Below are 14,653 nucleotides of genomic sequence, written 5' to 3' on the forward strand. Positions count from 1 at the left end.
CCACCTTCCTTTGGTAGAACTGTCCCATGCGCGCTGCCATTTGACCATAGAGGCCATCCTGGCAGTCCTGCGTATGCCTCTTGTGCCGCGCATTTCGAAGCACTCCATGTCCTCACTGATAAGAATGCTGATAGGCACCATACCAGTAATGACGCAGAGAGCGTCGTGTGACACGATACGGTACGCGCTCGCAACCCTCAGGCACATAAGCCTGTAAGTACTTTCCAGCTTCCGTCGGTAGCATTTAGTACTTAGCGCGGTGCCCCACGCCGGGCCGCCATACCTAAGTATGGACGTAGCAACACTAGCCAGAAGCTTGCGCTTACTGGCGTACATCCCGAAGTATGTCTAGGGCCAATATGCCCAAAAAACTCTGAATTATCACTAAAAAAGTTGATTTGCAAAATCGTATAGAATGAACAATTACAAGTCGATTTTGGAATTATGCGAGAAAAAAATGTCAAATATCAGAAACGTGAGCAAAGCGTCCTCTGAACGCACTCCAAACTTTACCCGGAACCAGTTCTGGTATGGTAATATCAGCGCTGGTTACTCAAGGTTATCAAATTATTGAGCCTCCCATACTGGTACGCCCCCATGACAATGACTTCAATATTGCGCCTAAATAAGAAGTATTCCGCGGTATCCCCTCAATTAATAATTATATATTTTTTCTGTCAATTACAGAAAAAAATATATAATTATTAGGGGTAGTCTTGTAGGAGTGCAGCAAGAATTCTTGTCATGATTCATTCGAGATTTTGTTTTAGAAAATATTCCTTCCCGTGTACTTCTTAACAATTCTCTCCACGAATACCTCCAGGGACACCCCCAGAAATTCCTTTTGAAATTCTTTCAGGGTTAATAAAACAACCAGAAAGGTTTATTGAAAGAAGATTCTCGTTGGATTTCCTAGAACGATTTCAGTAAGAATTTCTCCAAAGATTCATCCAGGTGTCCCTCTAGAATACATTCTTGACAATGTCTTCTTTTGAAAATTGCTCTAAGGTTTCCTCCACAGATTTTTTTTTGGGAATTCCTCCAGAAATTTTTCTTGGGTCTTCCTCAGAGATTCAAAAATTCTAACAGAAATTGTACTAGGGTTTTCATTTGAAAATCAACCTGTTTCGGACATTATTGTTGGAATAACTCCAGATGTTCCTTCATGTATTTTTCCATATATTAACCCTCTAATACCCAAATTTTTGATTTTGATCTAAATATCATTTTTCGTCATCTAAAATCAATTTAAACATGTTTTGGAAGAATATTCTTTTTAATTCTCGATTTCGTGAATTTCAGTTTTTGATTTTTCTAATTTTTATTTTTGAATATCCCCACACTTTTATATTTTTCCTGGAAGCCAATTTGGGGAACGGATTTTTTGAGATGAAAACATTTTGAAGTTTTATGATTATTGTTGAAATATTATTATTTTAATTTTTTTTCACAGACAATTTTATTTTCCGTGTAAATTTAAGGAAAATAATTTTAGAGTGTATTCGATTCCCTTAAACTATTAAACAAGGATAGAATGATTTGGGAAAAATTTAAAATATGTTAATTGTAGCGATTCAATACAAAATAAACAATGAATTCTAAAAGGTGACTAAAACATTAATTTTTCAATGATTTAAAAAAAAATGTAAATACGCTTTAAAATACACTAAAAACCATTTTGAGATATACAGAACAGTCCTAAATATCAGCCAAAAATAAGAAAAAAATGATTTTCAACGAAACAAAAATTACAAAAATGCTCAAACTATACCCCGTCTAAAGGCGGGATTGGGTATTAAAGGGTTAATGGATTCTCTAAGGGATTTGTTTAAAAATTCCCCTAGAAAATTCTCTAGAGATTCGTCTTGAAGTTCCTTCAGTGATTTCTCCAAAAGATCCTCCAGGTATTTCTCCAGGAGTTAATACAGACCTTTCTTCCTGGATTCTCTCAGAAAACTTTCCAGTGATGCTTCAGGAATTGTCCCAAAGTTTGCTCAGCAATTCCTGTAGAAAGCACTTCAGAATCTTTTCATTGGCAGTTTTCAAAAATTCTTCTACGAATACCTGCAGAGTTTACACCAGTTCTTCCAGGTTTCCGTTCAAAGATTCCTTAAATAATTTCTTTTTTTTTTTAAATTTCTTCAACGGTTTTCCAAAAAAATCCTCCAGGATTTTTTTCTGTTTCTGCAGAATTTCCTTCAGAAACTTCTCTAGATAGTAGGAACTTTTGTGATTTTTATGAACTAACCTCTTCAGAAATTGTATAAGAACTTCTCTTAAGAATTCTTCCAGAGGTTTCTATCTCTAGGAGTTCTTCCAAAAACTCCTTCAGAAACTCCACCAGAGAGCCATCAGTAATGTATCGAGGGATTTTCTCAATAATTCCTCCAGTACCTTTGCCTTCAATTTCTGCAGATATTTGTAAAGAAACTCTTCTACTGATTCTTCCAAAAAAATCGTGGAATCTCTCCAGAAATTTATCAATTAATGTTCTCTTTGAATTACTTCCAGTGTTCGTCCAGAAATTTCTCAAGATTTTTTTTTCTAGGAATAAAGGAGGTATTTTAAGAAGTTTCTTCAAGTATTCTCTCAGAAATTCATCTAGGAATTTCTTTATCGATAACTTAAGAAATTGCTTCAGCAGTATTTTCCAGGAATTCCTCCAGAGACTTTTAAGAATTTCTTATAGGATTCTTCAAAGGTATCTGTTTTAAGAGATTCCTTTATACCACACTCCATGGATTTGTTTGCTGAAATTCCATCAGAAATTCTTTCAATGATTATTCCAGTGATTTTTTTGCGTGACTCCTGACACAACTTCTGAAGTTATGCTTGCACTAAAACAATTCCTGCAGGAGTCTCTGAAGGAATCCCAAGACATATTTCTGACGGAACCGCAGGTGCAATTTCTGAAAAAAAATCTTTCTACAAGAATCCCTGAAGGAATTTCTCAAAAAAATCTTGTGCGAATCCTTGGAAGAATTTCTGAAAATAAATTTAAGGGGATTCTTTGAAACACTCCATGGAAAAACTTTTGAAGAAATCCCTTGCTAAAGTTGCTGAAAACAATCCCTAAAACTCTGACAGACAAACGTGGAGACAGTTTTGAAGGAATTCCTGAAGAAATTTCGAAAGAGTTCCAAGCTACAATTTCTGAAAGAAGCAATTTATGAAGAAAGCTTCAGCAGAATCTCAGTAGAAAACTCAAGAAGTGAATCTCTGAACCCGGGAGCGGTCGCGTCGAGTACTAAAAACATGCACCATGAAAAATGCACGCTTGGAGTACACAGCGTGAGCGCGGTGTCGCTGCATGTAGTCAAAGACGCGACTGCTCGAGGGCTAAGGAACTTCTGAAAATATCCCGGGAGGAATTTCTTAAGAACTTCCTGGAGAAAAACCTAGAAAAACTCCTGGGAAACCCTTGGCGGAGCTCCTACAAAACTTTATTGATGATTTGTTAGAAAAAAAAGCCTGGAGAGATGCGCATGCCCGAAACGGTGTAGATACTGTCGGAAGCAACCATGACCTGTAAGGACCTGTGTCAGGTGGAATGTAACTTCCCCATGGCGCCTATTAATCCAACTATCTACCCTCGGTATCAACCTATGGGTCCACCTTCCTTTGGTGGAACTGTCCCATGCGCGCTGCCATTTGACCATAGAGGCCATCCTGGCAGTCCTGCGTATGCCTCTTGTGCCGCGCATTTCGAAGCACTCCATGTCCTCACTGATAAGAATGCTGATAGGCACCATACCAGTAATGACGCAGAGAGCGTCGTGTGACACGGTACGGTACGCGCTCGCAACCCTCAGGCACATAAGCCTGTAAGTACTTTCCAGCTTCCGTCGGTAGCATTTAGTACTTAGCGCGGTGCCCCACGCCGGGCCGCCATACCTAAGTATGGACGTAGCAACACTAGCCAGAAGCTTGCGCTTACTGGCGTACATCCCGAAGTATGTCTAGGGCCAATATGCCCAAAAAACTCTGAATTATCACTAAAAAAGTTGATTTGCAAAATCGTATAGAATGAACAATTACAAGTCGATTTTGGAATTATGCGAGAAAAAAATGTCAGATATCAGAAACGTGAGCAAAGCGTCCTCTGAACGCACTCCAAACTTTACCCGGAACCAGTTCTGGTATGGTAATATCAGCGCTGGTTACTCAAGGTTATCAAATTATTGAGCCTCCCATACTGGTACGCCCCCATGACAATGACTTCAATATTGCGCCTAAATAAGAAGTATTCCGCGGAATCCCCTCAATTAATAATTATATATTTTTTCTGTCAATTGGGTTGTTTAGTGAATAAAATATTGCTATTTTCTATAGCCTAATCGAAAGAGCTCATTTTTCTGAGTATAACGTGTTTTTATTGGATTCCAATACCTTTGTTTTGATGGGTAAATCAACAAATCAGTTTTAATTTTCGTGGATAGAATGACAGTTCAATCGATAAAGTGACAGTTCGACCCGAACAAAAAAATTTCCCCATACAAACTTTAAATGAATTTTAAAAATAATTCCCGGACTCCAAAAATTATAAAATTTTGGATTTCGACTAATTTTTGGGCGGAGAATCCGATTATGAAATAATCCTGATACCCCTAAAGAACCCAATTACAGAAAAAAATATATAATTATTAGGGGTAGTCTTGTAGGAGTGCAGCAAGAATTCTTGTCATGATTCATTCGAGATTTTGTTTTAGAAAATATTCCTTCCCGTGTACTTCTTAACAATTCTCTCCACGAATACCTCCAGGGACACCCCCAGAAATTCCTTTTGAAATTCTTTCAGGGTTAATAAAACAACCAGAAAGGTTTATTGAAAGAAGATTCTCGTTGGATTTCCTAGAACGATTTCAGTAAGAATTTCTCCAAAGATTCATCCAGGTGTCCCTCTAGAATACATTCTTGACCATCTAACCTTCTGGTAGTTTGATATTGTTCACTTCATCGCATGTCCCACGATGGTTAGTCACCAGGAACATAATACACAGATGGAATGAAATCGACACCAACATAAATCTGGACCTATTCCTGGAAATTGTGGAGTTCGTAATGGAGGCCAGCTACTTCTGCTACGATGGGCAATTCTATAAGCAGACATTCGGAACAGCAATGGGCAGCCCACTCTCGCCCATCCTGGCAGACATAGTTCTAGATTCGGTCATCGATGCAGCTATGGAATCTCTACCATTCGAGATCACCATCTTCAAGAAATATGTAGACGACATCTTCATGGCGATTCCTCAGAACACCGAACAACAGGTATTGGTAGCGTTCAACAAGGTAGAACCAAGACTGCAATTTACCATCGAAGCAGAAAACGAACGGAGGTTGCCATTCCTAGATATGACCGTCATCCGCAACCAGGACCAAACTCTAGCTACGGAATGGTATGCCAAGCCAATCGCATCGGGACGTATGCTGAACTACAACTCCTTCCACCAACCGAAGCATAAAATAAACGTAGCGAACAATTTCATTCATAGAGTTTGCTCGCTAACGCGGAATAAAACAATGAATGAAATAGGGACGATAATTCACCAACATCTGCTAAGGAACAACTACCACAAGCAACTCATCAACCGGTTGTTAAACCTCTACATAAACAAACGGAGACAAAACAACGTAGATGAAATTCCAACAGCATCGATCACTGAAATTCCGAATGATGATCCCAGCCAACCATCGTGTCAACCACCCAACCGCCCTTCCAGCCAACCATCGTGTCAGCCACCCAACCACCCACCCAGCCAACCATCGTGTCAGCCACCCAACCTCCCACACAGCCAACCATCGTGTCAGCTACCCAGTCGCCCACCGAGCCAGCCATTGTGCCAGCTACCCAACCAACTACAAGATCAACCCACCATAAACCACACTGTACCCCAGCATATCCCCCACCAAGACCCAACATCACCAACAAACCACCAAACTGAAGACAGCATACCCGATCATCACATCACCAATCCGATGAGGCATCCCACGCACGGCACCGAAGATGAAACCGAAACTCCACATAGGCAAAACCAAACAGTAAGCACAACACAGCAACCAATTTATCGTTCCATTCCATACGTCCCATCTCTCTCCGACCGTGTCACAAAAATTCTGTCTAAGGATTACCCAGAGATCACTATCGCCACACGACAACACAGAACTGTCAAAAACCTCCACTCCAAAATCAAATTCCCTGTAAAAAAAGACGAAATTAGTAACATTATATATAAAATACCTTGTAACGATTGTGATGCATGTTACATCGGTATGACGAGGAACAATTTGCGAAAACGATTAACTGGACATAGAGCTAATGTAAACAAACTTGACAAATTGATGAACGATGAAGAACATACACACACAAATGAAGCCCAAATAGCACTAATAGAAACCACCACAGCCCTAATAGAACATTGTATAACACAGAACCACAGATTTCAACTTGACCACACCAATATTATAGACCATAGCCATAAACCCTCCACACTCCCATTTCTTGAAATGTGCCACATCACTAACACAGATAAAACGGTGAACAAACGGACAGACACTGATGGACTCAATACGACATATGCTGGTTTGTTGCACGACATCAAGACTATCTATCGACGAGACAAATCTAGTAAGAAATCGCAGACCACCGAAGAATGACAATATGCAGATAGGGCATCAAGACCACCATTTAAAAATAGACTAATAGATAATAAGAAGAATTGCGCCATTAGCAAAAAGTCCACATAAGTTCACCGAAGTGTTATTGAGTGTAAGAATTAATTAATTTATAGACAAAAAGTGACATGTAAAAATTTAAAATAACTAACCAGACAAATCTACCCCATAGCATGTACCAAACAATTAGAGTCAGGACAGTTAAAGTTAGCCGAAACACGAGAGACGAAACGAGAACATTATTGTAAGTCAAACAAAACTAGTTAAGATACAAATAATCAACTAACTAAATTCCAGTTCCCCCTGATGAAGGCACCATCCCTAAGTGCCGAAACGTTGGGTAGATAATAAACCCGTTTCAAGAATAAAGACTGCGTAGCCACTAAAAGTTCAAAGTAGAGCGGAATTCTTTTCGACTTTCCATACAAGAGTGATGATTTGAAATAAATTTTTGTCCTATTTTCAAGCAAAGTCGCTCACTTCAAATATCTCATTCTCCTTAATCAATGCTCCGATTGAGCTGAATTTTTACTGTAACTCGCCTACATATGATATGTCAAATAAACGTCGAGAAAGAATTTTAAAATCTGGTTTTTCTTGTTGAAAAAAATATATTTCTTCAAAAAATTTTGGGAATTTTGCTAATCTGACGCAAAATCTGTATTCAGATGGTCGAATGGTATTGTATTTAGCTTTTATTTCATGGAAAACGATTTAGAATTAGTTGAACAAAACGCAATATATTTGAATTTTAGTAAATTAAATATTTTGAAAAGTTGTAAAACTCGATATTGAGCTAAAACTTCTAAACTGTTGTACTTGAAATTTTTTGAAGGTCGGTTTCGAAATCAGCACAAAATTGTGCTTCAAAAATTTTGGTCGTTGACAGAAGTTCACGACTTTCGTTTTGTTTTGTAAACTAGTGTAATTCTCTATACAAGTTATTAGTTTTTCTTTAGCAATATTTTTTGTAATTTCTTTCAGTGTCCGTTCTTTGCCGTTGAGTATACGTTTAGCAATTATATTGTATATTCATTAATAAATTCCTTTGAGAATTCACCTGAAAATTACTTTTTTTTCTTCCGACAATTAATTTTTGTTTTTTTTTCTTTCTGATTTTCCATCGGCAAATTCATTGTGAAATTCTCTGGTAATGTCCTTGGAATTTTTATGACAATTTCTTTGGAGATTGGTCGGGTTATTTTTTAAAATGTTTTAAACTTCTTCAGTAATTGTTCGGAAATTAAATTGGGATTTTTTGTTTATTTTTATGGCAATGCTTATGGAAAGTTCTTCGACAATTCCTTTTGGGTACCTTCACCCAAAAATCAAACATTTTCGAAATAGAATGTGGCAACATTTTTGCTTTAGGTTATTCCTCTCAGATGTTCGGTTCAGATGTGTAAGAGAATACAAAGTATTTACAGACAGAATTCCAAAAAGAATTAGCACCAAAATTTTCAAAAAAAAAACTAGAAAAACTTGAGATCAACATAAAATAGTTTTGGTTTTTAATAATCGAACTTCAAAACGTTATTTGATCGTTCTCAAAGATTGCTGTGAGCACTCGTCGCTCAAATATTGCAAGTACCTATATTTAGAGAATATTTTCCAGTAAATCACGCACTGTGCCAAATACCTAAGCACACACTTCAACGGGCGTACCGGTCGTCGGTGGGTTCTGTTTGACTTTCTGTACCACGCACGTGAGTCAAACAAACGCATCCAAGTTCAACCGACGACCGGCGCGGCGATCGTCAGGCGTGCAGTGCAGTGACTAGGAGGAGGCGGCATCGACCTACAGAAAGGTGATTCGTTGCCAGTCGGTCGGTCGGTCGGTCGGCCCATGTGTCGATGGCGGTCTGGGTCCTCCCCGTCCGTGCAGAAAGATTGCAGAAGGCTGAGGAAAAATGTAGTTTCGCTTAGGAGAAAGAAATGGGAAAACAATTAAGACCTATAAAAACGAGAATTTTTACGTGTATCGAAAGTGAAACGAAAGGGTCTGAGCATCAGCACCAGCCAGCGCACCAGCAGCACTAGCACAGCGTTCGTCTGGGCAGTTGTTGTTGGTTCAGGTTATGTTGAGCTCGTCGCCGCAGCCGCCAACATGGACTCTCACTCTCGTCGGTGTTTCCACAACGAGAAGCTTTCTCCGCAATAAAAAGTGTGTAGGCACTGATAGGACGTTATGTTGTACTTTTAAAATGTACCGGGCGTAATGCAATGTACTTGCACACCAAAAATCGATTGAGGGTTTCAGCAAAATTTTGCTGAATTTTGCCGAGCTGAAGGTTTCAGCAAAAAAATTTGCTGAAATTCAGCAAATTTTGCTGATTTGTTCAGTAAACTCTGCTGATCGCCAGTAACGTTTTGCTGAAATTCAGCAAACTTTGCTGGAAGTTCAGCAAAAAAAATTGCTGGACCCTTCAGCTCGGCAAAATTCAGCAAAATATTGCTGAAAGCGTTTGGTGTGTGGGGAAAAACGAAAGATTGTTTTTGGCGTAAGTGTACCAACGTTAATTTGCTTTACCTTTGAATGACCGACAACTGTATCAGATAAGATTGACCTCTCGTAGAAATTTTCAAGCGATCAAACAAGTGATGATAATCAAGCCAGGCAAATTGGGTAAAAAAGTAGCATTGTATGAATGCTTCCTCCTCCACTCCTGTTCTTAGCGTAACATCCCCAGTGGGACAAAGCCTGATTCTCAGCTTAGTGTACTATAAGCACTTTTACAGTTTTCGAGGTAAAGATATGGCGAATCCACTTTCGGAACTTCGGGTTTTCCGTTTTTTTTGGCTGCAAAACAGTGAGCCGGAAAGGAGATGTTGGATAACTCTGGTCCTCTCAGGTTCCTACCACTACGGGTCAAACGATGACAAAGACCGCCTGCTAAGAGTTGTGTGCTTAGCTGGTAGTGCAGCCTGGGTACTGTTGTCCTTCTGACTTCAGCTAGATTGAGGAGGTACGTCTCGAGTGTCTGTTCACCAAGGAGGTGCGGCTCAAATAGCGTCTGTTCAGGCATACAGCGGCTGAGTATGAAATGCTCCTCCACCGGAAGCTATATCTAAGGTGGCAGCCTCACCTTGGTGGATAGGGGACCTTAGGCCAACAACCTACTGTTTCCGAAACCCAAAATCCGTTACAGAAACCGAAAATAAAAGATTATGAACTGATTCAACGGTAACGACTTTTAGCGCGAAACAACGGACAAGAATTGTAACTTCGAATGTACAGGGGGTGGTCAAAATGTTTGGGATAGGCAACTTTTTTTTCTCTCACATCAAAAAATCTCAAATTTTGACTGTTTGTCACACTATCATATGTGCATCATTGTTACAAATTTGAGCACGATTGATTAATGTTTCGCAAAGTTAAAACCGTTCGTTTAAAAAAATTATCATGGATTGACATTTTTTGGATTTTTTTTTTTTAAATGTAATTTTTTACATCAATGTCAATAAATTTGAGTGTTGATATCCGAAGATTTTCCACTTCTGTTCTCAAGTTATGTTCAGAGTTATGGATCAGATATATTAGAGCCTATTAAGATTGAAGGAAGAACACATTTAGTAAGTTTTGTGTGGCATTGTAAATTTAACTTATTTTCCTCTATATGGGTAAAAATTTCAACTCGGTGTAACTTAATTCGCCGTGAGAAAATATTATATTTTATAACGTCGTATTAAGCATTAATGTATTGTTGATTAACGTTAAAAAAATCATTAAATTCCGTTCACTGGTTTCCGAGATATGACATTTCAAAAATTAGCTGTCTCAATAATAGTGTTTTACCCGAACGGTTCTACCCAAGCAACACACTTGGACATTAATAAGTTCCTGTAATGTGTATGCAACTATATTGAAAGTTATGCCATTTAAACCAATCGTCTTATTAACGACTAAATTGCAACCAAAAAAGCGCAAGAGGTGGAGCCAATATAAAACATCCATTCGTGATATAAACGGTTTTAATACGCAATCCAATTATAACCAAGATACAACTTATAGTCGACTTAAAAAATGGTAACCGATTCGACAACTAGTCAGCTAGTCACCACATTCGTCACTGCCAGTAATTATGCATCAACAGTTCCGTTCATGTGATTAATAAATTGTGTGCATTAATATGCCGCAAATAAGGCTGATCGAGAACGTCAATTTGTGTGCCGTTCCAGATTTATCGGTAAGTTACGCATTTTAGCTCCGTATTCTCAACGTGCCTCAGTCTACCTATCATTTGCGTGTGAAAATTTAGGCATTTGTGGTAAAAATTACCTCGCCATATTGCTTTGGCGGAGTGCATTTCAGCAGCTTATTTAATGCACCCATAAAATGCTGAAAATAATTTTAGAATTTAGAAAGATACTATTTGCTGAATAATGTGTATGGGAATCCATATTGACAAAGTACAACAATGCTGCACGTGGTATACGGAACCACCAAAGTACCAGAAATTGCCTTTACCTCCAACTAAAAATATATTCAAGAGTAGGTAAATTCAACCCAAGACCCCCGGATAAAAAAATACCGTTCATTACATGGTAAATATTAGGGGTATTCACTAAACCGATTAAATTGCTGCGTAAGCCATGATTTTCTGCTTATTTAAAATGTTTCATGATTTTGCGAAGGAAATAATCAAAGATTGCCTTGGTGATCGCGAAGTTTAATCAGTTCAATCAGTTTACGCTGTTAAGTGAATCCCCCTATTATTAACATATGACTGGTTTTATTGTTCACAATAAAACACATAGTAGATATATTGTTACTTTTTACAATAGAAATCAAGCCCATATAGTTCGTACAATAAGTGAACATTAGCTTTATTAGTGACTAATTGATTCGACTGTTTTTCAATAGTTTTATAATAATTTAAAGTTACTATCAGTAAAAATTAATTTAAGTTGTTTTTAAATAGTTGCAAAAAGTGCCTGCAAAGTTCTTTTTATTAAAAAGAGTTTATTTCTCAATTACTCTTAAAAAAAATTCGTAACAAATAAATAACAATAAATATTATTGTTGCTTGGATCATGTTTGTACAATCAAATACAAAATCACTTGACATATTTTTTTATAGTTTTGTTTTTAAATTTGAGTACAGTAGATGTTTCGGTTATCGAATGTTATTCGCTAAAACTTCAACAACTGACAGACGTCAAGCCGTGTTGGCAGAGGAAGCTCTCAATGAATAACTGAGAAAGTACTTATAGAAAACTAGCTGAAGCAGGTTTAGCCAAGTTAGGATGTTACGACAAGAAAAAGATGAACAATGATTTTTCTAATGTTTTCCAATAAATTAAAGGAATCTAGTTAATAGTAAACTACCATTGATAACAATACAAATACAATTAGTTTAATGGGGTCAATTGATCCGATGTTAAAATGAACATGCAATAATATTTGTTGTTATGTAAACAGATTTCGCCTTTGAAAAACCAAAGAATTCATATTTCTCGGTAACAATTTTCTCCAGCATTTAAAGATACTAATGGCCACATGAATTGTGAACGATTTATGGTCCACATATGACCTGAGGTCCGGCTTGTGATATTTGGCAGTTATTTGAAAAGATTGAAGATAGATCTTAATAACAGCTGCCAAGCAATACTTACCAGACAGACATCAGATCAGAGTGTTTGATTCTTATCATGAAATGTGCATATCATTCTGGCGGCCGTTAGTGCTCGTAAATGCTGGATATAAATGTTAGCGAGAAATATAAATTCAATGGATTTTCAAAAGCGAAAACTGCATTGTGTATTGTAAGAACAATGAAAAAACATTAAAATATATTGTTTTCTTTTGAAAATTGCCCTAAAAATGTCTCATAAAAACACAATACATTCTATTGTTTTTCGCGAAAAAGTGCATGAAATTTTTCTCAAAATTTTATGGTTAAGATACATAACGACCACCATTTTTATTGTAAATATGCCATTTACCATTCGCCGAATGGTATAGAACAATAGGGGTGATGGTGAGTGTGCCGTGTAAATTACAATACGTTTAATGGTGAATATTTTTCGAAAAAATGGTGTTGTAACAATAAAATTTATCGTATTTTTATGATATTTTTTATCAGGGCCCCCTTCATTCAACCCAAATTTGGGTAAATCTTCATTTACCCAAAATTGGCTTATTGGCCTCAAGGACCCCCATTGAATAGGCGCATCTCTGTTTATTTACGACAACATCTGCGGGGAGAGAGGAAAAACAACCTAATTTTGGGTAACTAATCAACTTGATATTCTCATATTAGGGTAAAATCGACCCAAAATAAGGTAGTTTGAATTTTCCGTGTAGCACATAAATAACCAAAAAAGCCGCCACTTGGACTTGTACTTCCCATTTACGTCGACAAAAGGCTGTCCATTTATTACATACCGAAAATTTTACGATTTTAGTAAAAAAATGTAAAGCCATTGTAAAATTTTTCGTGGGAAACTCCTAATATTTTTGTACGTTACGTTAGATTTCTCAAAGCCCCATCTTTTCAAATCTTCCTAGTGGTAGGTACCAGTCGTTCAGCACTGCGAAAATGAGGTAGATTTTTTTTATTGGGTCAATATTATACTTCCAATCAGATTTTTTTCTATTTCACCACTTTCATTTTATAAAATTTGGAATATGTCGATAAATTTATGATGAAAAGGTTACATTTTATTTGTACATGATTTCGTTATTTTTGAAACATTATGGTTTTTTATAGTGCATTTTATATTTTTCGTGATCACAAAAACATTTTGCCGCACATTTTGAAACTTCTATCTCTCCTGTCAAAATTGTTCGTTATGTTCTAAATAAGTTCCAGGTGCAACATGTTTATAACAATCAGAATCAATGTTTTGGTTGATTTGGTTTGTAAACGGTTGTAACTAAGATTTGTTGAAACAATCAGATTATACTTCAGTTACAAATTGGTTTCGCAAGTTTCAACTAATGATGACGTTTGTTTTCATTTTGCTTGTTGTTATTAAACTGTTACACCTCAGTTTGGCATTAACAACAGGATTTTAATAGGTTTTAACTTGGTTTGTTTCATGAAAACTCAGTTGCAACATGTTTGCAACGATTATTATTTCCATTTTAGTTGCAGGTGCTACTTGGGTAACTTTGCGAAAAATTATTCAATCGAGCCCAAATTTGTACCAAAGATGCACATATAATGGGTTGAAAAATAGTCAAAATTTGAGATTTTTTGATGCTCTCTATGAAAAGTTACAGCATGTTGAATTTTTTTGTTGGAGAAAAAAAGTTGCCTATCCCAAACATTTTGGCCATCCCCTGTATTAACCCTAGCCCAACAGGGTAAACGGACACAACTAGCCAATGTGGCATGCCGTATGAAGCTTGAGATCCTAGGACTGAGCGAAGTCCGTTGACCGAACTTTGGGGAACACAGATTGGCGTAGGATCAAATTCTGCTATACCGTGGCCTACGAGGTGAACACGCTCCTCGCCACCGTGGAGTTTGTTTCCTGCTAAGCGCTCACGCCCACGCTACGCTCATGAAGTGGGAACTTATAAATGAGGGGATAATTGTAGCCAGATTCAGAACACGGGTTCGAAACCTTACCATGATCCAATGCACAGTGGGAAAAAATAGGTATAAACCGCGAATAAATTCAATATCTCTGCTCGGAGTGGATGAAATCGAATGAATTTTTGACACAAACTGTAAAAATCTCTATAGTTTCATATAAGGAGGGTGTCATTCGCCGCACGATGCTGGAAATCAGTGTATTTAGCTCGTTTTACCCCACTCTCTCGGTGTGTGAGAACCTGTTTTGAGAAAATCCTCATTTATTCACGACTAGGGTGTACAATAAATGGCTTATTCAACTCGTATTCGTGTAAAAACTTCCATTGTATCGGCAATTTCACATAGGGTTGGTCCTGCTCTTATCGATTTTCGTTTCATTCCGGGTGGAAATGTGTGTGAAATTTCAAAGAAATAGGGGATATCAGGGTTAT

At 37.4% G+C, this 14,653-nt stretch overlaps 2 protein-coding genes across 8 annotated transcripts in view; one reads left to right on the top strand and one right to left on the bottom strand.

Moving 5' to 3' along the window:
* LOC109415904 (mucin-3B) overlaps window positions 1–14,653 on the bottom strand; it is a 363,111-nt gene that overhangs the window by 280,757 nt on the left and 67,701 nt on the right. The window lies entirely within an intron of this gene.
* On the top strand, window positions 3,027–7,584 carry LOC134289923 (uncharacterized). 2 transcript variants are annotated; one of them, XM_062856729.1, is made up of 3 exons: window positions 3,027–6,769; window positions 6,848–6,919; window positions 6,973–7,584. In XM_062856729.1, exon 1 carries the CDS (start codon window positions 5,062–5,064, stop codon window positions 6,655–6,657), a length of 1,596 nt encoding a protein of 531 aa, XP_062712713.1. In that variant the 5' UTR covers window positions 3,027–5,061; the 3' UTR covers window positions 6,658–6,769; window positions 6,848–6,919; window positions 6,973–7,584. The 2 variants fall into 2 exon arrangements, with proteins under 2 accessions (XP_062712713.1, XP_062712712.1); XM_062856728.1 differs by having other exon boundaries at window positions 6,848–7,583.

Source organism: Aedes albopictus, chromosome 3 (genome assembly GCF_035046485.1).
Source record: "Aedes albopictus strain Foshan chromosome 3, AalbF5, whole genome shotgun sequence".
NCBI lineage: Eukaryota > Metazoa > Arthropoda > Insecta > Diptera > Culicidae > Aedes > Aedes albopictus.